At 44.8% G+C, this 24,336-nt stretch overlaps 2 protein-coding genes across 19 annotated transcripts in view; one reads left to right on the top strand and one right to left on the bottom strand.

Annotated features, from left to right (window-relative positions):
- LOC125721546 (interferon-induced protein 44-like) overlaps positions 1-24,336 on the bottom strand; it is a 183,762-nt gene that overhangs the window by 59,858 nt on the left and 99,568 nt on the right. The window lies entirely within an intron of this gene.
- LOC125721544 (NLR family CARD domain-containing protein 3-like) overlaps positions 1-24,336 on the top strand; it is a 38,253-nt gene that overhangs the window by 9,147 nt on the left and 4,770 nt on the right. For all 5 annotated transcript variants that reach the window (XM_048997488.1, XM_048997487.1, XM_048997486.1 and 2 more), the window contains 3 exons: positions 13,147-13,210; positions 13,397-13,625; positions 14,186-15,899. In XM_048997488.1, the coding sequence (XP_048853445.1) occupies positions 13,147-13,210; positions 13,397-13,625; positions 14,186-15,899 (2,007 nt within the window). The remainder of the gene's footprint in view (positions 1-13,146; positions 13,211-13,396; positions 13,626-14,185; positions 15,900-24,336) is intronic.

Below are 24,336 nucleotides of genomic sequence, written 5' to 3'. Positions count from 1 at the left end.
GTACTCTGCGCCATCTCCTTTGTCCATAAAGGTCCTCCCTAACAAACTTCCCTGGTGGAGGTAGAGCCATGTTGGACTTCATTGTAAGTAGATGATTGGCTGTGAGTGGTTCCATACTATCAGGGTTGCACATGTAACCTGGGTAAATAATAAGTATTGTGAATGTCTTTATATTTGTGTAATTAAGTTGTTTTATTCTAGAAAGGTGAGAACTGTTATGGTGGTTTAACCGATGGTTAATTTATGATTGGTTGTTCAGTTTGTCTGTCTGTTAGCCCATTCACTGTTAAGCTGGGGGCGGGGAAAAGGGGAGAGCGGGAAGGGCTAGAAGGAAATGGTGGAGTTTGTCTGTGTTCGGGACGAGAGAGAGTTTTTAATAAATACATAGTCCCTGTGTTTGGGTGAAAAGCTTTAGAAACCAGTGGAGTATGTGTGCATTGAACGGACAGTGAACGTGCTTATGTCCCCACTGGGTTTTACGGTTCCTAAAACGCCATTCGAAAGAATAGGTTAATGTTAGCTTGCCAACGCGGGGAGCTAACGCCATTATAGAAGCGGAACAGTCGAAAGCTAAGCAAACGGCGAAGTTTTCACAGTGGAATAACCAAGTGGACTGACGTCCGTCCGGAAGACCGAGAGAGGGGCAGCGGTGGATTTAGAGCGTTGTGGCTCGCCACCACACTGCTTTGTGAGAACCGGCGTGGGACGTGCACTGGAGGGGACTTTTGGACACCTGTTCGCCTCGTGGAGAGGATACAGCTACTTTTTCCAACTCAAGAATCAGGCCTGCATCGTTCAGTTAATGGGTACCCATTTCGTTTAATTCCATGTGAAATTGATGTAACGTTATTCTCGATTTATTTTCCATTTGTTCTGTGGTTTAGGGTTATCCAATGTGTAAGGAGTTTGTGGGGTCCGGGACTGATTTATGTTAAATTCTGTTATATTTAAATTGTGATTGTTGACTGTATTGTGGGGGAAGGTTTTACGGGAAGGAAAGTGTGTGTGCGTTTCATATACAAGTGAATGGGACAAAGAGACAAAGTGGTAGTAACATATGGTATATTTGGGTCAGTTTAATATATACATATTATGAACCCAGTGCTCTGCCGCAGCAACCTCAGATTTAGTTAGACCGGGGAGGGTAGGGAGCGCTACACACAGGTTGTCCACAGTAAGTGGGCAACTGTTGAGTATAGCCATGACTTCATAAAACAACGTTCGCAGAGAAGTACCGTTGCGTCTGCAAGAGGCCAATGATAATGTGGAGTTCAACACACTCCTTATGGTCCTTATCTGGCTCTCCCACACACCTCCGGCGTGACAGAAGTGAGGTGCGTTGAAAACAAAATCACAATGGTTTTCGGATAGAAAGGTGGTGAGTCTGGGAGTGTCAAGTTCTTGTAAAGCTTTGTTCAATTCGTTCTTTGCCCCCACAAAGTTGGTGCCTTGATCACATTGGATTTGTCGAATAGCACCACGAATTGCAATGAAACATCTCAGACCATTTATAAAGGCATCAGTGGACATATCCTCTAACATTTCACTATGGATCGCTCGTGAGCAGAAGCAAGTGAAAAGCAAACCATATCTTTTATGCTGCTTTCTTCCTTCTCTAGTGGTAAAGGGACCAAAACAGTCCATGCCACACTATGAGAAAGGTGGGGAGGGCTCTACACCTTCCTTTGGAAGGTCACTCATCCTTTGACCTTCTGGAGGTCTTCTGAGTCTCTGGCAAGTGACACACTGCCGGATAAAAGATGCAGCTGCTCTGCTTATTCCAGGAGTCCAATAGCCATTGGATCTGATTTCATTGATGGTAAAGCCCTCGCCTTGATGTTTTACTCTTTCATGATAATGACTAATTATCAGCTTTAGATGATGGTTTTTTGGTAAGATCACTGGGTGTCTGAGTAAGTTGGAGAAGGATGATCGACTGAGCCTTCCTCCCCCCCGATTATGCCATCTGCATCTAAAAAGGCATCTACTGTAGTTGCTGCAACTGGAGATGATCTGGCAGCCGACGTCCCTTTGTCAGTAACTTTATTTCTTGTTTGTATACCTGCTTTTGGAGGTGTTTGACGATGACACGCCCTGCACTTTCCAAGGCACTTACATTAGCGGGGCCATTTATTTTTCCTTTAACTCGTCGCAAAAGGCATGAAATGGCCTTAGTAGCCTGCAACCATGATGAGAACTCGGACAAGCGGTCAGCAACACTACACCCCTGTATGCAGTGTTCCAGTTCTTCTCACCTCTGGATCACCTATGAGAGGTTCCAATACTACATCTGTTATTATCGGTATTTCCTGTTTCCAGAGGAATTTGAGGAAAACAACTCATTTATGGTTTTCCCTCTAGAGGCAGTGTCTACTGGGTTCTCTTCCGTTGAGACATAAAGCCATTGTTGAGGATTTGTACTGTGGCGAAATGTCTGAACCCTATTGGCTACAAACGTGTGAAAGAGTCATGCATCATTATCTATGTAGCCCAGAACTACTTTGGAGTCAGTCCAGAAGAACTCCTCCACATTCAAATAGCTAAGCTCTTCTCTAAGCATATTGCTGACTGTAACTGAGACTACTGCCGCTGATAATTCTAGTCTTGGTATGGTGGTCACCTTTGTGGGAGCTACACGGGACTTTCCTATGATGAGAGCACAATGGACCATTCCTTTCTCATTCTTGACTCTCGGATAGGAGCACTGACCATACCCTAAGGTAACTCTCTCTTCACAACCCTTCCAGAATTCAGAGGTAAGTAGCATCTATCTATGTTCATGGTCTTTAACTTGACAAGGTCCCTTTGCCAGCTCTCCAGCTCCTCTGGCAGTGGGTCGTCCCAGCCAGTACCTTGGTGACACATTTCCTGGAGGATCCTTTTCCCTTTAAGGAAATATGGAACAAGGAACCCAAGAGGATCGAATATAGAAGCAATGGTAGACAGTACTTCCCGCCGTGTCATTGGTGGTTCCTTTAGAGTGATGTTAAACTTAAAGCAATCACTTTCTGTGTTCCACTGAATCCCCAGCGCTCGTTCCAGGGGGCTGTCATTGAAAGTGATTTCCTTTGCCTTACCATCTGCAGCACGCTCTGATGAGGGTGTGCTCTGTGAAACAGCAAGGGTGTTTCACACGAACTTGTGAAGACGAAGGCCACCCTTTGCACATACCTCTCTTGCCTCCTGTGCTAACTGAATGGCTTCTCCACAGTTTCCATGCTTGTGACTCCATCATCCACGTAGAAGTCTCTATCAATAAACTGGGACCCTAATGGATGAGAGTGTCTGCTCTCATTAGCTAAACGTTTAAGTCCATAGTTTGCACAGCCAGGAGACGATACTGCTCCAAAAAGATGTTCCTTCATTCGGTATTCTTTTGGCTGTGGACTCATGTCTCCATCTTTCCACCACAGGAAGCGCAGATAGTTGCGGTCGTTCTCCTTGACATGGAACTGATGAAACATTTTGTCTATCTCACATGTCAGAGCAATGTGATGCTGCCAGAACCTTATGAGAACGCCAGTTAGATTATTAATTATGTCTGAACCTGGAAGTAGATGTTCATTTAGGCTGGTACCATTGTCCTTTGCAGAGCAGTCGAACACAACACATAACTTATCTGGCTTTTTTTGATGGTAGACACCATGGTGGGGAATGAACCATCGTTCACCATGAGTGCCAAAATCATGGACCTCTTCAGCATCACCTCTCTCAATGATATCCTTCATGTTTGCAGTGTAATCTTGTTTATATTTCTCATCCTTGCAGAATTTACGCCCTAAATATCTGAGCCTGACTTCAGCAAGCTGCCTGTTATCAGGTAAATGTGGCCGTTGTATAAAAAGAAGTGGCATTTCATAACGTCCTTGGTAGGTTTTCTTTATACCTTCCTTGAGCCTGTCCAGGATAATTAGATCCTCTTGAGAGTTTGCCTTAAACTCTCCTCTGACATCCTTGAAATCCAGCTCCAGGACTTGAAGTATATTCGTTGGTGTTATTACAGGCAGCTCCTGTACCGCACTCAGTATGTCTAGGCCCTTTGCATGAGGCATAGTTTGCAAACAGGCATTTAAAAATCAGAAAATGTCTGTAACCCTTCGGCATCTTTGGACCGTATTTGTGGCCATTTTGAGAGCCTCTCCGGAAATGCACTTTGGATGATGAATGGCTGACCGTATGGCTGACCGTATGGCTGACCGTATCGCTGACCGTATGGCTGACCGTTTGGCTGACCGTATCACTGACCGTATGGCTGACCGTATGGCTGACCGTATGGCTGACCGTATCACTTACCGTATGGCTGACCGTATCACTGACCGTATGGCTGACCGTATGGCTGACCGTATCACTGACCGTATGGCTGACCGTAAAGCTGACTGTATCGCTGACCGTATCACTTACCGTATGGCTGACCGTATCACTGACCGTATGGCTGACCGTATGACTGACCGTATCGCTGACCGTATCACTTACCGTATGGCTGACCGTATCGATGACCGTATCGATGACCGTATCACTGACCGTATGGCTGACCGTATGGCTGACCGTATGGCTGACCGTATCACTGACCGTATGGCTGACCGTATCGCTGACCGTATCGCTGACCGTATGGCTGACCGTATGGCTGACCGTATCACTGACCGTATGGCTGACCGTATGGCTGACTGTATCGCTGACCGTATCACTTACCGTATGGCTGACCGTATCACTGACCGTATCGCTGACCGTATGGCTGAACGTATGGCTGACCGTATCGCTGACCGTATGGCTGACTGTATCGCTGACCGTATCACTTACCGTATGGCTGACCGTATCACTGACCGTATGGCTGACCGTATGGCTGACCGTATCACTGACCGTATCGCTGACTGTATGGCTGACCGTATCACTGACCGTATGGATGACCGTATCACTGACCGTATCGCTGACTGTATGGCTGACCGTATCACTGACCGTATGGATGACCGTATCACTGACCGTATCACTGACCGTATCGATGACCGTATCACTGACCATATCGCTGACCGTATGGCTGATCGTATGGCTGACTGTATCGCTGACCGTATCGCTGACTGTATGGCTGACCGTATCACTGACCGTATGGCTGACCGTATGGCTGACCGTATCACTGACCGTATCGCTGACTGTATGGCTGACCGTATCACTGACCGTATGGATGACCGTATCACTGACCGCATCGCTGACTGTATGGCTGACCGTATCACTGACCGTATGGATGACCGTATCACTGACCGTATCACTGACCGTATCGATGACCGTATCACTGACCGTATGGCTGACCGTATCACTGACCGTATGGCTGACCGTATGGCTGACCATATCACTGACCGTATGGCTGACCGTATGGCTGACTGTATCGCTGACCGTATCGCTTACCGTATGGCTGACCGTATCACTGACCGTATGGCTGACCGTATGGCTGACCGTATCGCTGACTGTATCGCTGACCGTATCACTGACCGTATCGCTGACTGTATGGCTGACCGTATCACTGACCGTATAGATGACCGTATCACTGACCGTATCGCTGACCGTATCACTTACCGTATGGCTGACCGTATCACTGACCGTATGGCTGACCGTATGGCTGACCGTATGGATGACCGTATCACTGACCGTATCGCTGACTGTATGGCTGACCGTATCACTGACCGCATGGATGACCGTATGGCTGACTGTATCGCTGACCGTATCGCTTACCGTATGGCTGACCGTATCACTGACCGTATGGCTGACCGTATGGCTGACTGTATGGCTGACCGTATGGCTGACCGTATCGCTGACCGTATGGCTGACCGTATGGCTGACCGTATGGATGACCGTATCACTGACCGTATCGCTGACTGTATGGCTGACCGTATGGCTGACCGTATCACTGACCGTATCGCTGACCGTATCGCTGACTGTATGGCTGACCGTATCACTGACCGTATGGATGACCGTATCACTGACCGTATCGCTGACTGTATGGCTGACCGTATCACTGACCGCATGGATGACCGTATCGCTGACCATATGGCTGACCGTATCACTGACCGTATCGCTGACTGTATGGCTGACCGTATCACTGACCGCATGGATGACCGTATGGCTGACCGTATCGCTGACCGTATCGCTGACCTTATCGCTGACCATATGGCTGACCGTATGGCTGACCTTATCGCTGACCGTATCACTGACCGTATCACTGACCATATCGCTGATCGTATCACTGACCGTATGGCTGATAAGCTTATTCCAAGCATCTTTGCATGCCTCATCATCACTTTGGTAGAACGTGCCCTCAAGACATTTATGAGCAGGACCACTGATATATTTCTTAAGGTAATACAGCTTATCTGCTGAAGAGATACCTGTTCTCTGAATGAGTACATAAAGGATGCCTTCCATTCAATAAAACGAATTGGATCCCCATTAAACACAGCAGGCTCTGGCATTGGGAGCCTGTTAACGGCTTTGCTGTTCTGAATAGCTTGAGCCAGGTAAGACACATCAGTGAGGGATGGTGTTGTGACATCATGCGAAGGTTAACGTCTATTATAGGTGCTTTGTGTTTTGCAGTCAAACTTAAAGGTCTGGCCATCCATCCATCCATCCATCCATCCATTTTCCAAACCGCTTATCCTACTGGGTTGCGGGGGGTCCGGAGCCTATTCCGGAAGCAATGGGCACGAGGCAGGGAACAACCCTGGATGGAGGGCCAGCCCATCGCAGGGCACACTCACACATCATTGACTCTCACACGCACACCTACAGGCAATTTAGCAAGTCCAATTAGCCTCAGCATGTTTTTGGACTGTGGGGGGAAACCGGAGTACCCGGAGGAAACCCCATGATGACATGGGGAGAACATGCAAACTCCACACACATGTAACCCAGGCGGAGACTCGAACCCAGGTCCCAGAGGTGTGATGCAACAGTGCTAACCACTGCACCACCATGCCGCCCCCTGGGTGCTTAAACCCTCAAAAAAAGGGTCCCACTAAATAAAACTACATAAGTATAAATGAATGTATACAAATGAATACAGAATACAAACGTATATTAAAAAATATGCAATATGCAACTCAATATGTTTTGTAACATTAATTAGTCTCGTGTCAAACCTTGGGGTTATTTACATCCTCTAATAAAAGGTAATGCTTGGATTGCGTGAAAAATTGTGCCCTGTTTTTTGACGTTTTGCAGAACCCAATGAGAGACTTGCCGATCAAGGTTTCTAGACTCAATGTATATGGACTGTTCAAGCAGCGCGGGCACGTGCAATCATCTCGGATGAATGAATCCAGCTAGACTAATCTACTACACAGCTGTGTCTGAAAAACCAACTTATCCCGGATGAGTTTCACTGGCATTAACTCATCCAAGATGAGACATCTGATCTCGGATGATTTAAGCGACGTACGGAAAATACCCCATGGGCCTCAAGGGGGAATTCCATGAAAGTAGTTAAATAAAGCCAGACTTTCCTGAAAAAGTCAGACTCAAACTAGTGCCATCTCTGAACGTAGCCTCATGTCGTTCCACTAACAAACAAACAAATTTATTTTTGTATAGCACAGTATCACGACATTACATCGTCTCAAAGCACTTTACAGCATCCCCACCCAAAGCCCCCAGTGAGTAAGCCAAAGGTGACAGTGGCAAGGAAAAACTCCCAAAAAAGAAGAAACCTTGGGAGGGACCAGACTCAAAGGGGGAGCCCATCCTCCAGGGGCCGGCAGGGAGAGTCAAATAGGAGAGATGGTTCAGTGCCAAGTCATGCTGTCCAAGTCATGAGATGTGGAAGATGACACAGGCAGTACGGCGAGCTAGATGCAGGGACGTCATTGGTAGTGGCGACGTCACATGTAGCAGGGTGTGCTGGACATCTTGGTGGATTGAGGTCTCCAGGCAGCACACCCCAGGAGGAGTAGGGGAAATGGAAGATGACTCAGGCAGAACGGCGAGCTGGATGCAGGGACGTCATTGGTAGTGGCGATGTCACATGTAGCAGGGTGTGCTGGACATCTTGGTGGATTGAGGTCTCCAGGCAGCACACCCAAGGAAGAGTAGGGGAAATGGAAGATGACTCAGGCAGAACGGCGAGCTGGATGCAGGGACGTCATTGGTAGTGGTGACGTCACATGTAGCAGGGTGTGCTGGACATCTTGGTGGATTGAGGTCTCCAGGCAGCACACCCAAGGAAGAGTAGGGGAAATGGAAGATGACTCAGGCAGAACGGCGAGCTGGATGCAGGGACGTCATTGGTAGTGGCGATGTCACATGTAGCAGGGTGTGCTGGACATCTTGGTGGATTGAGGTCTCCAGGCAGCACACCCCAGGAGGAGTAGGGGAAATGGAAGATGACTCAGGCAGAACGGCGAGCTGGATGCAGGGACATCATTGGTAGTGGCGATGTCACATGTAGCAGGGTGTGCTGGACATCTTGGTAGATTGAGGTCTCCAGGCAGCACCCCCCAGGAGGAGTATGGGAAATAAAATGTACAATTAGTTAAAGTAGAGGAGACTATAGGCAGTGCAAACAGTTAGGTGAGTGCAGTATGTAAGCTCCGGCAGATATGGCTATGGCAGCATAAGTAGGAGGGAGAGGCAGGTGGGAATGCAGGCATGGGGAGTCCCTGAATGTCAGCACTCCAATTCCACAAGGGGGTGTGAAGCTAAAGTGACAGACTGACAGTTCAGTTTATCCAAAGCCAATGGCACCGATCATTTCACATGGTTCAGCTTTAATTAATCAAAGCTCATACAAGACAGACTTGCATAGTCTCACTTAATGCGCACACCCGAGATATTTAAGACACTGAATGAATGGATGAACGATAGATTGACCGAATGAGTCGGAAAGTGTGTAAAACAAGAGCGGTGTTTTTTTCCCGCCACAGAACAAACGCTGCTGATGGAGCTGTATGAAAAATACAAGGATGTAATCGCTAAAAAAAGGCAATACTGTGGCCATAAACACAGCCAGGGAGTCGGCTTGGCAATGAATTGCAGACAGACTAAATGTGTAAGTTATGTAAACGTTACAAGTGTCCAGTACAGTGGCATGGTGGTACAGTGGTTTATGCTGTCACCTTATACCACGAAAGTTCCTGGCTCGATCTCCATAGCCAATGGGGAACCTTCTGGGTTGAGTTCATGTGTCATTCTTACTGTATGATGTTATTCTGTATTATTTGATCTCCATAAAATACTTTCAGTTGCATAATTGTGAAATGTTCTGTACAAATAACCGTATCTTGTCTTTGCTATTTTACTAATAAACTTTCAAATCAGACAGTGACTAAACAAAATATAAAAATATCTTCCTGTTCATATTATTTCAACATTTTTTTTTCAGTTTGAGTTATTGCATTTCATGTTTGACCTTTCTAACATGGGTACGCTTTTACTTGAATCATTTTGCAATTAATTTGAATGTTGAGTTTTGGAATGTGATTTTTTTAATAGGCTTTATTATATTTATTACATGACATTAGTAGTGAGATCGCGGAATTTCGTCCGATGAAACGATCTATTGGCAATCTGTTTAACTAAGTGAGACAGTTAACCTGGTCTGGATCAACCTTGTTCACTCACCTAAGTTACCATTGTAGCTCAGCAGGGATTAATGTAAGACACGTCGATGGAACGGAATTCCTACTAAAACGAACCAGACTTGTCGAAATATGTCAGACTTTCCCTTAATCCTGCTTCGTGTGACACCCCCCAGCAGGCGTGGCCCACAGCGTTATGGACGCGGATGGCGACCCAGAGTGATCCCACTGAGGCTGTGCTGACGTTCACTAGCATCCGGTCCGAGTATGCAGACGGAGGGGGCTGCATGAGTCGGAACTCTGACCTGGAGGTAGCCATCGAGCTCCTAAAGCACGCAGCCCTGCCAGGCCATGTCAGCTCTCAGGCTGTCTGCCCTGCATGCGCAGCTGGGCCAGTTATGTGGCTGCAGATAAGAGGTCAGGTGTGTTCCTCTGCCAGACTCTGCCCCACCAGGCCCTGTCAGCTCTCAGGCTGTCTGCCCTGCATGCGCAGCTGGGCCAGTTATGCGGCTGCAGATAAGAGGTCAGGTGTGTTCCTCTGTCAGACTCTGCCCTCCCAGGCCCTGTCAGCTCTCAGGCTGCCTGCCCTGCATGCGCAGCTTCCCTCACTGCTGCTGGCTGACAGACAAATGATGACCCCTGAAGCGGTTAGTATTCTGTAATACAGTAGGACATTCCAGAGGGAGTGGCGCACGCTGATGACATCATGCACATTATGTCCACTGGGATGGAGAACAGGTGCAGGATGATAATGTTTAATGTTTCGTCATATTTAAGCAGCAGTATCGCCCCAGCTAGTGGGGGCCCAGGTACCAGCTGGTACAGAAGCGGGGGGGGCAGGGATGCGGGCAACAAGCTGATAGGTGCCCCCCCCCCATCTGACGCTCCCTGCTCACCTGCGAGTCCCAGGCCGGCGCGGCCGTGGGCCAGTCGCTCACAGAGCAGGCGGCTCCATTGATAAGCAAAGCAGAGCCTTATTCAGGGGTGGGGTAGCGGGGGGGGGATTCACTGTTTGCTGGTTGCATAGGAAGCTGTGTGATCACTCTGGGGGGGGAGGAACCCTGTAGGTGCTGAAGGACAGATTCGGCCCAGTAGCCCTGTAGGTGCTGAAGGACAGATTCGGCCCATTAGCCCTGTAGGTGCTGAAGGACAGATTCGGCCCATTAGCCCTGTAGGTGCTGAAGGACAGATTCGGCCCATTAGCCCTGTAGGTGCTGAAGGACAGATTCGGCCCATTAGCCCTGTAGATGCTGAATTTAACCAACAAGCTATTTAACCAGTTTCTTGACTGAGGATTGTGAATCAGATGCTGGTATTTAGCTCTGCTAATGAAGTGAATCACTGTAAATGTCACTGGGCACAAAGGGCTGCATAGAAAACTGTCCTTCCTGCCTGCTGTGTCTCTGTGTGCTGGAGCCTGATGTCACTGGTTCTCTTCTGCTGTCATGAGAGAATCAGGAAGCCGCCCCAGTGAATAAAGCTTAACATGGCAGATACATCTTTCCAAACTACAACCCCAATTCCAAAAATGTTGGGACGTTCTGCAAATTGTAAATAAATATAGAATACAATGATATGGAAATCTGATAAACCTATATTTTATTTCTAACAGAACACAGAAAACATATAAAATGTTTAAACTGAGAAAATGCATCATTTTAGGGAAAAATAAGGTAATTTTGAATGTCACAGCAGCAACACATCTCAAAAAAGTTGGGACAAGGCCATGTTTACCACTGTGTGGCATCTCCTCTTCTTTTAACAATAGTCTGTAATGTCTGAGGACTGAGGAGATCAGTTGTTTGAGTTTTGGGAGAGGAATGTTGTCCCATTCTTGTCTGATACAGGATTCTAGTTGCTCAACTGTCCTAGATCTTGTATGTCATTTTTTTTTGTTTTATGATGCACCAAATATTCTCAATGGCTGAAAGATCTGGACCGCTGGCAGGCCAGTTCAGTACCGGGACCCTTCTTCTACGAATCCGTCATGTTGTAATTGATGCAGTTTGTGGTTTGGCATTGTCATGTGGGAAAATGCAAGGTCTTCACTGAAAGAGACGTCGTCTGGATGGAAGCATCTGTTGCTCTAGAACCTGGATATACCTTTCAGCATTGATGGTGCCTTTCCAGATATGCAGGCTGCCCCTGCCATATGTACTAATGCACCCGCACACCATCAGAGATGCTGGCTTTTGAACTGAGTGCTGATAACACGCTGGGTGGTCCTTCTCCTCTTTAGTCCGGATGACATGGTGTCCCTGGTTTCCAAAAAGAATTTCAAATTTAGATTCGACTGACAACAGAACAGTTTTCCACTCAGCTGCAGTCCATTTTAAATGAGCTTTGGCCCAGAGACGACGTCGGTGATTCTGGATCATCTTCATATATGGCTTCTTCTTTGGATGATAGAGTTTTAACTGGCATCTGTGCATGGCAGCGCGAATTGTGTTCACTGACAATGTTTGTGGGAAATATTCCTGAGCCTATTTAGTGATTCCATTACAGAATCATGCCTGTTTGTGATGCAGTGCTGCCTAAGGGCCAAAATATCACAGGCATCTAGTCTGGTTTTTCACAGAGATTTCTCCAGATTCTCAGAATCTTTTGATTACATTATGTGCTGTAGATGATGAACTATTCAACCTCTTTGCAGTTTTATACAGAGGAACTTCTTTCTGAAATTGCTTCACTATTTGTCAGTGCAGTATTTGGGGGATTGTGACCCTCTGCCCATCTTTACTTCAGAGAGACAGTGCAACTCTAAGATGCTCTTTTTATACCCAGTCATGTTACTCACCTGTTGCCAATTGACATAACTATTTGCAAATTGTTCCTCCAGCTGTTGGGTTTTTGTACCACTAACTTTTCCAGCCTCCTATTGCCCCTGTCCCAACTTTTTTGAGATGTGTTGCTGTCATGAAATTCAAAATCAGCCAATATTTTTCATGAAATAGCAAAATGTCTCAGTTTAAACATCTGATATGTTTTCTATACTTTGTTATGAATATAATACAGGTTTATGAGATTTCCATGTCATTACATTCTGTTTTCATTTACAATTTGCACAATGTCCCAACTTATTTGAATTGGTGTTGTAATATACCACAATGTTATTCTTTATCTGCAGTAACAGCAATTTTAATAGTGAACTTTTCAGTTTTTCTGTTACATTTGTGTAGTTGAATTGAGGTCTGGGGGTGGCATGGTGGTGCAGTGGTTAGCACTGCTGCCTCACACCTCTGGGACCCTGGTTCGAGTCTCCGCCTGGGTCACATGTGTGTGGAGTTTGCATGTTCTCCCCATGTCATTGTGGGGTTTCCTCCAGCTACTCTGGTTTCCCCCCCACAGTCCAAAAACATGCTGAGGCTAATTGGAGTTGCTAAATTGCCCATAGGTGTGCATGTGTGTGTGAATGGTGTGTGAGTGTGCCCTGCGATGGGCTGGCCCCCCATCCTGGGTTGTTCCCTGCATCGTGCCCATTGCTTCCGAGATAGGCTCTGGACCCCCCACGACCCAATAGGATAAGTGGTTTGGAAAATGGATGGATGGATGAATTGAGGTCTTTATCTTTCTGCCTAATTCACAGAGACCAAATGGAAGAATGCAGTTCAGATCGACATGATAAATCGGGTTTATCATCGATATTGAAGGTTGGTATTTATTGCTGATATATATTTTCTTGGCTGTTACAGTATGTGAATTAGCTTATGTCTTATACAGCTGCATAATAATAAATTCATCATCTTAAAGAAAATATGTTTTAAACTATGATTCACAAGTGAAACTGAAAAGGTTTGATGTAAGTAGCAATAATTAACTGTGAGTGTTTAATTTAGTCACTAGAGGAAAAAGTCATGAAGTTCCTAAAGGACGAGCTGAAGACATTTGTGAGGTACCTAGATCAGAATTACCCAGATTGCTCTGAGCCTCAGCTGGAGGAGGACAATGACCTGGACTGTGATGGTCAGATGGAGAAGACCAGTGTTAGAGAGGTAGCTCTGAAGATCACACTGTACATCCTGAGGACCATGAAGCAAAATGATCTTGCTGACATGCTGGAGAAGAGTAAGAGCTTTATAACATTATGTACATGTACAATATTGTGCAAAAGTCTTAGGCAGCCAGAGAAAAGGATGTTTAAATGGTCTTCATGTTGAAGTCGTGAAATATATCGTGCAGTATATCCACATATTTTTTTACTTGACCACTAACACACCTCATGTGGCTGATCAATATCGCATTGAGTTTTTAAACTAATTTTATTAATTCATGAAGTGAGCTGTTGGTGAAATTTAACAAATACATGGACTGGCTGTGGTGCCCCTGAGGAGAGGTTTGGGAAATGAAAAGGGGTTTTGTGTTTTTTTTGGTTCTGAGCAGATATACATTTACTACCCAGATAAATGGCTTTAAACATTTCCTTTGGCTGCCTAAGGCTTATTCACGGTCCTGTATGCGGTGTTCCAGTGAAATACGTATGATAAAACTTTCAGTTTCACATTCACAGTCACAGGGAAATATCTGGATATGTATGTGTAAGAAAGTGTGTTTTTGGAAAATATTCTTCCTCATACTGGTCAGGATCACGGTGAGAATTTGTGCATTTTCCTCTCATTTCTTTTCAGGACAGCTCATGCTGCAACAGGAAATCAAATGTAAACTTAAGAAGCAATTTGAGTATGTATTTGAAGGGAAAGCTAAGGAAGGACAGCCAACACTTCTCAGTGAGATTTACACAGAACTCTACATAACTGAAGGTGGGACTGGAGCAGTCAATGATGAACATGAAGTGAGACAGATTGAAACAGCATCCAAGAAAAGGCGAACAGAAGATACTACAGTCAAGTGCAATGATATATTTAAACCCTTATGTGGGCGTGAGACACCTATCAGAACTGTACTCACTAAAGGGGTGGCAGGTATCGGGAAAACAGTCTCTGTGCAGAAATTTATTCTCGACTGGGCAGAAGGAAAAGCAAACCAGGATGTTCACTTCATATTTGCTCTTCCTTTCCGGGACCTGAATTTGATTAAGGGTGAATACAGACTGATTGAACTGCTTCACCACTTTGTCCCAGAACTGAAATCATTTGAACCCACTGAGCTGTTTAGGTATAAAGTCTTGTTCATCTTTGATGGTCTGGATGAGTGTCGCCTTCCTCTGGATTTTCGGAACAATGAGAGCTGGTTTGATGTAACAAAGAAAACGTCACTGGATGTGCTGTTGACTAACCTCATTAAGGGGAATCTGCTCCCATCCGCTCTTCTCTGGATAACCTCCCGGCCAGCAGCAGCCAATCAGATACCTGCTAAGTGTGTCCACCAGGTGACAGAGATACGAGGGTTTAGTGATGCCCAGAAGGAGGAGTATTTCAAGAAGAGATTTAATGATCAGAGCCTGGCCAGCAGGATTATCACACATGTGAAATCATCAAGGAGCCTCTTCATCATGTGTCACATACCTGTGTTCTGCTGGATTTCAGCCACTGTGCTTAAGAGGCTTTTTAGTGAGACTGACAGGGGAGAAATTCCAAAGACTCTGACTGAAATGTACACACACTTCCTGATCTTTCAGACAAGTTTAAAAAATGACAAGTATATGAAAAACCATGAAACTAAGCTTAAGGAATACAGCAAGGAATTCCTTTTGAAACTTGGTGAACTTGCTTTTGACAACCTTGAGAAAGGCAAACTCATATTTTATGAGCAAGATCTGTCAGAGAACGACATTGATGTTGCTGAAACTTCAGTTTACTCTGGAGTGTGCACAGAAGTCTTTAAAGAGGAGTATGGGTTGTACCAGGAGAAGGTGTACTGCTTTGTGCATCTGAGCATCCAGGAGTATCTCGCTGCTTTATATGTGTTTCTGTCAAACTCATCAGCTGACCTGCTGAAGACTGCAGTGGATCAGGCATTAGAGAGCAAGAATGGACACTTGGACCTCTACCTCCGCTTCCTCCTGGGCCTCTCAACAGACTCCAGTAAGACTCTGTTACAAAGGCTACTGGGGCCAACAGAAACCAGCTCACATAACATTAAGGAAACAGCCCAATACATCAAGGACAAAATACAGGAGAATTTATCTTCAGAAAGGACCATCAACCTGTTCCACTGTTTGACTGAACTGGGTGACAATTCTCTAGTAGAGGAAGTACAAAGATACCTGAATTCAGGAAACATTTCAGCAGATGACCTCTCACCTGCACAGTACTCAGCTCTGGCCTTTGTGATGCTGATGTCAGATGAGGAGCTGGATGTGTTTGATCTGAAGAAATACATCAGATCAGATGAAGAGCACTGCAGGCTGCTGCCTGTGGTCAAGAACTCCAGGACGGCTCTGTAAGTGACGTGGGGATGGGAAATCATGTCTGGTCTGGCAGTAATGCATGAATATTGTTTGAAATGTGTAATATATATTATATATTTCTCCTCATGGATTAATAAGTGGGTTTTATTTTGATAATCACAGCTATAGCTGTTTGTATAGCAGTAGCTAATCCTGACCACAGACTTTATAATGACTGAAGGTAGTGATGTCACTTTTTGTTTGTTACTACGTTTCCATTCCCATCCAGTCTGCCTTCTGATCACAGCACAGCATCCTAACCTGCTATAGAAACAGTGAGGGCTCTTTATCCATAGGGTGTATAAGTGGTATGTGAGTGTTATTGTCAGCAGGCGTGTTCATGTGATGGAGCCCAGAGCTGGGAGCTTCTGTATGACTGCTGTCTCTGGCTGCTCACTGGCGCCCTCTGCTGGCCTCAGCTGCACCTGGCTGAGGATGTGACGACACATCTAGTCAGGCAGACATAGATAAACATTTTCTAAAATATAAAATGAATATGTATATATGTAATTTATTTCCCCTCTTTTATCAACAAGGTTCCTTTTTAATCTAGTTTATATTAACTGAAGGTAGTGATGTAGTAAAAACAAAAAAGACAAGATTTCCACGACCATCCTTTGTGTAACAAATAACCAAAGATACAGCATCATGCAGAAAGGTCCAGTTTTCATTAATAGTGGGAAAACCACTCATATTTGTTTCAGTTCTGGATGCTGTAGGAAGCATTTCTGTAAATACTGAGTGTGGTGCCTGACTCTTTGGGTTCAGACTCTGTGTCCATGAGTGGAAGGTCACTGGTTCAGATCTCCTGGCCGGCAGAGTGATGTCATCACTGAGTCCTTCAGCTGCAGGGGTGCTGGATGCTGGCCGATCCTGCGCTGTGACCCCCAAACTTCCTCTCACTTGTATATGTGTCGGCGTGTCTCATGGAGAGCACGATGGGTGGGGCGAAAAGACAATTTCCCCCTGGGGGTGAATGAAACATCATTATTAATAAATCATTCAAATAAACATTTTTTTAAAAAACCTATTTCACAGGAGTGATAGCTCTCCAATTAGTCTATTGTTGATTAGGGCTGGGTGATAAGTAAAAAAAATGTTTATGTGTCATTTAGTTTAAAAATATTGCAATAAATAATCATTTTGAGTCCCCCCCCCCAAACACTGAATGCAATTTCAGTTCATTCTAGTTTTATTTGTATAGTGTGTTTTCAAATCATTACATCATCTCAAAGCACTTTACAGCATCCCTACCCAAAGCCCCCAGTGAGCAAGTCAGAGGGGACAGTGGCAAGGAAAATTACCCTAGAAAGAAGAAACCTTGGGAGGAACCAGATAGAAAGGGGGAGCCCATCCTCCAGGGGACAGCAGAGGAAGCCCTAACCCTAACCAGACTGAAAGGGGGAGCCCATCCTCCAGGGGGCAGCAGAGGAAGCCCTAACCCTAACCAGACTGAAAGGGGGAGCCCATCCTCCAGGGGGCAGCAGAGGAAGCCCTAACCCTAACCAGACTCAAAGGACTTGATCATCAAATGATCAAGATGGCAAAGTCCTAATTCACATTATCCCAATCTTAACATGTCAGTCACAAAGTGGGGGGCAGGGAGGTGATGACAGCAAGTGCTGGAGCTGCTTCAGATGGCAGGGAGAACAGTAGTACGGCAGCAGGGTAAACAGGGAAGATGTCACAGGCAGAAGGGTGAGCAGGCCGGAAGGATGTCACAGGTAGTGGAGACGTCACAGATTCCAGGGTAGGCAGGATATCCTTAAAATTTGGGGTCTGCAGGCAGCACAGCCCAGGGGGAGTAGGGGAAATAAAATGTGCAGTTAGCCAAAGGAGGGGAGACTAGAGGCAGTGCAAACAGTTAGGTGAGTGCAGTATGTAAGCTCTGGCAGATATGGCTATGGCAGCATAAGTAGGAGGGAGAGGCAGGTGGGAACGCAGGCATGGGGAGTCCCTGAATGTCAGCACTCAAACTCCACAAGGGGGTGTGAAGCTAAAGTGACAGACTGACAGTTCAGTTTATCCAAAGCCAATGGCACCGATCCCCACCCAGCTCTACACCTCATAATATAGGTCTGACTGGGAGTGAGCAGTTAGCTAGAGCTAGAACTAGAGTCCCTATAAGCTAAACTAAACAGGTGTGTTTTTAGTCTAGACTTGAATATTGAAAGTCAGCCTGAATCCCGCACATCTGCTGGAAGACTATTCAACAGCAGAAGAGCTCTTTAAGAGAAAGCTCTGCAGCCTGCCGTAGCTCTTTCTACCCTGGGTACTAACAGATATCCTGCTCCTTGAGATGGAAGAAAGCGAGGAGGGTTGTATAAGGCCAGCAGGTTACTAAGGTATTCTGGTGCAAGGCCATTCAGTGTTTTATAAGTCAATAGTAGTATTTTGTAGTTAATCCAAGACTTAACTTGAAGTCAGTGAAGGGAGCATAGAACAGGGCTAATATAATCACATTTTTTAGTGTTTGTAAGAACTCTGGCTGCTGCATTTTGTACCAGCTGATGTTTATGTGAGGATCCAGATGGGCACCCAGAAAGGAAGGCATTACAGTATCCAGCCTGGAAGTTATAAAGGTGTTAGTGTTTCCGCTTCATGAAAGGAGAGCATCTTCTGAAGCTTGGCTAGGTTCCGTACATGATAGAACACAGCTTTAGTGATGCTTTTTATGTGAGCATTGAAACATAAATCTGAATCAACCAGAACACCAAGATCTCTGACCACTGTGTCAGGTTGGGTAGGAAGACCACCAAGGTTGAGGTTGTCAAACTTATTTCGAGCCGCCTTCGGACCAGTTAACAGTACTTCTGTTTTTCTGTGTTTAACATAAAGAAATTATTTGCCATCCAGCACCGGATATCTAGTCGACAGTCTTCTAACTGAGAGCTGTGATGCATCATCCGGCTTAACAGATATATATAACTGTGTATCATCAGCAAAACAATGAAACCGAACACCATGATTTCTGATAATGTGACCAATATATACAGTGTACAGTAGTGGGCCCAGCACTGATCCCTGTGGGACACCATTGTAGGAATATTTAGCTCAGGTAAGTTTCAATATCTCCAACAATATGTTTTGAAATTAATTACATTTGAATTAATCATTATTTAATGATGTTTATTAACTAATTGTTATGCCGAATGGTTGGTTCCTCTAAACTCAATTGTGAATCCCCGTGAGTCGGTTAATGTGAGATTTACATGGGATTCACTAGTTACCAGTATCGCTTAGTAACCTGGATTAGAAGGCTCATCCAGCGAGCTGCATCACCAGGTAATGTAAACGATCGGTAGCGAAGCTCCCCTCACGGCTGTTGAGAGAGAGTCTCGTGATATTTCAGTCGAGGTTTCAGAGGTTAGTACCCAGATCGCACATAGGCAGGGACTATTGTGAGCAGTCAATGAACGGAGGCTGAAGTTGTGTAAAAGACATGCATTTATTTCTAACTAACACTACAACTAACATAAGACAGACATTACACTTAACATAAACATCCATCCATCCATTTTCCAAACTGCTTATCCTACTGGGTCGTGGGGGGTCTGGAGCCTATCCCGGAAGCAATAGGCACGAGGCAGGGCACACTCACACACCATTCACTCACACATGCACACCTATGGGCAATTTAGCAACTCCAATTAGCCTCAGCATGTTTTTGCATTGTGGGGGGAAACCGGAGTATCCGGAGGAAACCCCACGACATCATGGGGAGAACATGCAAACTCCAAACACATGTAACCCAGACGTAGACTCGAACCCAGGACCCAGAGGTGTGAGGCAACAGTGCTAACCACTGCACCACCATGCCGCCCCTTAAACATAAACAACAAACACAAAATAACAGAATAGAACCAAACAGAATGTATCATAAAAATGCAGTGACCAGATTTAAAACAGGTAACCATAAAAGGGAAATACTTTTCTGCAAAGCAAGCATAGTTTGTGGGAACACGACCCTAAAGTCATAAAGCAGGCTAACAGAACAGCTTAGGTTGTTAGAATGAAAGGAAGCTGGTTTACTTGTTTGCAGAGTGGAGGGGGTCTTGGCAGTAGGTTGCAGAGGTGATGAGCTGAGGGAATGGTAGCACCCAAGAAGGCGCGGCGTCTGGAGCGGTTGTTGGAGTGGAGCCCCTTGGATTCTCTCTCCTTGTGAAGCTTTAAGGTGAAAGGCTCTGTCTTGGTTGCAGTTCTCTGTTGGGTAGCAGGCCTTCACCGGCAGGCTTCAGGAGGGCTTCTCGCGGGCTGCTCTTCTCCTGGCTTCTTTTCTCCTCCCTCTGCGGGACTGATGTTCTCCTCTGCTCGTCTCTCTTCAATAATCATGGGGGATTTTAATATTCACGTAGACAACGAACATGATCCCCTGACAATAGCCTTTACGAATATAGTAGACTCTATGGGTATCACTCAAAATGTAATTGGGCCCACCCATAACTGCGGTCATACCCTGGATTTAATCCTATCGTTTGGTCTTGATATAGATAATGTGACTCTACTGCCTCAGTCCAGTATTATCTCTGACCATCATCTTATTACGTTCAATATTTACCTTGCTCAAAATATTACCCCCCGACTCGCTTCTATGCCAAACGTACAATCACGTCAAATACAGTGAGTAACTTTATCGATAATCTCCCTGAGCTATCGTTTTCAACCAAACTAATGTCGAATCCTGCTGAACTTGATAGCATTACGGATTATTTAGCATCTACACTTAATTCCACCCTAGGTAAAATTAAAAAAAGACCATAGTAAATAAAACTGCTCCTTGGTATAATGACGACTTGTGCACGTTAAAATAGGAGACATGGAAATTAGAACATAAGTGGCGTCAAACTAAACTAGTGGTGTTCGAACTAGCATGGAAGGAGGCTATGGGTAGCTATAAAAAGGCTCTTAGTGACGCTAAATCAGAGTATCTATCACAGCTAATTGAAATAAACAAAAATAATCCTAGATTCCTATTTTCTATGGTGTCCAAGATGACTAATAACCAGACTACTACTCAAAGTGTGTCCGCGTTATTTTCCAGTGATGACTTTATGAAATTTTTTGACCAAAAAATATGCTCAATTAGACAGAACATTTTGAATACTCCATGGCGTGTGCCAATGCTGCAAGCACCCTATTTGAAGCATTTACCAGGGTTAACCAGTCAGAACTGATGTCCTTAATTTTATTTTCAAATTCATCTACTTGTTTACTAGACCCTGTAGCTAGTCAACTAACATCATTTCTGCAGGAGAACCAGATTTATGAGAGATTTCAGTCTGGGTTTAGAGCTCATCATAGCACAGAGACTGTTCTACTGAAGGTAGTAAATTACCTTCTCCTGTCTGCTGACCAAGGTTGTGCCTCGCTCCTAGTGCTGCTTGACCTTAGTGCTGCTTTTGATACTATAGACCATGCCATTCTCTTACATAGGCTTGAACATACTGTAGGCATAAGGGGAGTGACACTCTCTTGGTTTAAATCTTACCTGTCAGATCGCTATCAGTATGTGAATCTAAATAGTGATTCCTCAGAACATGTCAAGGTCAGATACGGAGTGTCACAAGGTTCAGTTCTAGCTCCCCTACTATTTTCACTATACATGTTACCGTTAGGCTTAGTTATTCGTAAGCATGGAGTTAGCTTTCATTGCTTTGCAGATGATATACAATTATATATATCGGCCAAACCAGAAGATAGACAGCAACTTCAGAGAATGGAAGAATGTTTAATGCATATCAAAAAGTGGATGTCAGACAACTTCCTCCAGCTGAACCTAGACAAGACTGAGGTTCTTCTTACTGGCACTAAAGCCACCAGAAGTAAACTATCGGACATCACAGTCAATCTGGATGGACTACCTATTACACCAAGTACTGTTGTGAAAAACCTTGGTGTTATTCTAGACTCTGATCTTTTGTTTGATGTACATGCTTCTAACATTAGCCGTACCGCCTACTTTCACCTGCGCAATATTGCCAAGTTAAGGAACATGCTCTCTTAGAGAAATTGATTCATGCATTTATTACCTCCAGGCTCGATTACTATAATGTCTTATTCTCTGGCTGTCCAAAGAGGTCATTAAATAAACTCCAGCTAGTCCAGAATGCAGCAACCAGAGTCCTCACCAAAACTAAAAAATATGATCATATTACCCCAATTTTATCTTCACTGCACTGGCTGCCAGTTAGATTTCGTGTTGATTATAAAATACTACTATTAACCTATAAAGCTGTAAATGGTCTTGCACCGCAAGACCATTTAAATGAAATCATTTGCAACTACATTCCAAATCGTACGCTTAGATCACAAGATGCAGGTCTTCTATTCATACCCAGAATAAACAACGTTACTTTTGGGGGAAGAGAATTTGCTCATAAAGCACCACAGCTATGGAATAAACTTCCTATTAGTGTTCGGAACTCAGACACAATCTCTGCTTTTAAGTCAAGGCTTAAGACGTACCTCTTTAGCCAGTCTTTTGGGTAGTTAAATCCTTTTTCTAAGGTGAAAGGGAAATCTGGAGATTCATAGTCATTTGAGATTAAAGGTGAAATGGGGGATTGGTGCTGTCGTCCTGCTACTCTCGCTGATCACTTAAGCTGTGGACGGCGGGTTGGCTTGACGCCAAAACCCCTGGAAACCCTCATGTCTGTGCTTCCTTCCTGGTCTCTCTTTTAGCCAGGCTGCCATAGTTACTCTAGTCCTGCCGGAGGTTAGGTTAGGTGTAGGGCAATAACTCTTCTCCATCTTCTCTTTTCCGAGCTGATACAGAGCCGACTCTACACCATGTGAACTCACACCTGGATTCCTGGAGGGAACAACATGAAACCAACTGGGACTTCATAACTATATGAACTCTAATGAATCTCAGTATAAATGCAGTTTCATGCTCCCCGGTCGCCCAGACAAGGATGGGGTCCCCTTCCAAGTCTAGGTTCCTCCTGCTAGAGTGATTTTTTCCTTGCCACTGTTGCCTCAGGCTTCCTTGGTGTGGTTCTGGCCGGTTAAATGTAAAGTGCTTTGTGACAATGACTGTTGTTAAAAGCGCTGTATAAATAAAATTGATTTGAATTGAATTGAATACCTCTCATACCAGACTAGGCCTTGTCTCAGGCAGCCTGGAATCTCAGCCCTGTTGTATGTGTGTGTGTGATACTACACCTTATTTGACTTTAGTGATGTTGGAAGATTCATTGATCACGTGGACAAACTGATAATGATCATTTAAATAGGAGCCAAACCAAGAGAGGGCTGTCTCCTTAATGCCAACCACAGATTCTAGCCGGTCCAAGAGGATATTATGGTCCACAGTATCGAATGCTGCAGTTAAGTCTAGTAATACCAACACAGATATACAGCCACTGTCAGAAGCCATAAGCAAATCATTCACTACTTTGACTGAAGCTGTTTCTGTGCTGTGGTTTGGTCTAAAGTCAGACTGATATAATTCATTAGCATTATTTTTCTGTAGGAAAGAAGACAGCTGGCGAGCAACAGCTTTTCCAGGATCTTTTAAATGAACGGAAGATTTGAGATTAACCTATAATTTCCTACATCAGTAGGTTCAACAGGTCTAATAACAGCTAGTTAAAAGATTTTGGATCATATCCAAGCCTAAGAGACGAGTCTAACACATTTAACAGGGTGGTGCTAATCTGTGGTCGAATCTCCTTCAGGAATCTTGTAGGAATTGGGTCTACGAGGCTAGTAGAGGATTTGCAGGAGGAAACTAAACTCAAAAGTTCTGATTGTTTCATAAGAAGGAAACAATAGTCGCATAGGACTAGCAGGAGGCTGGCAGCTGTATGTAGCTACAGGCGTGCACTGGATGGTCTGTCTAATCTTTATTTTACCATTACAAATGTAATAAAGGCATCACTCATAAAAGCTTGTGAGACTTGTGAGTTTAATGTTGAAGAATCCTGTGTTAACCTAGACAGAGATTCAAACAGGAATTTAGGATTATTTTTGTTCTCTTCAATGAGTCTGGAGAAGTACACAGACCTCACAGTCTGTACTTAGAGAGGCTCCTTCCAGGTAGATCTGAAAACTTCTAGTTTAGTTGAGCCCCATTTGTGCTCTAGCTTGCGTGACGCCTGTTTAAGTTACACATATGATCAGAGCACCAGGGGGCAGGTTTCTTATCTCTATGCTTTATCTTCTTAAGTGGAGCTACAAGATCTAGGTGCTGCGAAGTGATTTCTCCATGTGCACAGTTACCCGTTCAAGTTCATTTTCTCACGGGGCTTCAGATGTAAGGCTGAAGGACTGTGGAAGTTGGTTGAGAAACACTGTTGTAGTTAATGAGGAAATGGAACGTCTGATACTGTACTTTGGACCTGGAACCGAAGGGAGGCTATACTGTATATCAAACGTTAACAAGTAATGATCTGAAAGCAGAGGATTCTGAGGTATAATAGATATGTG

Source organism: Brienomyrus brachyistius, unplaced genomic scaffold (assembly GCF_023856365.1).
Source record: "Brienomyrus brachyistius isolate T26 unplaced genomic scaffold, BBRACH_0.4 scaffold34, whole genome shotgun sequence".
Lineage (NCBI taxonomy): Eukaryota > Metazoa > Chordata > Actinopteri > Osteoglossiformes > Mormyridae > Brienomyrus > Brienomyrus brachyistius.
This window is presented reverse-complemented; position numbering and strand designations above follow the sequence as displayed.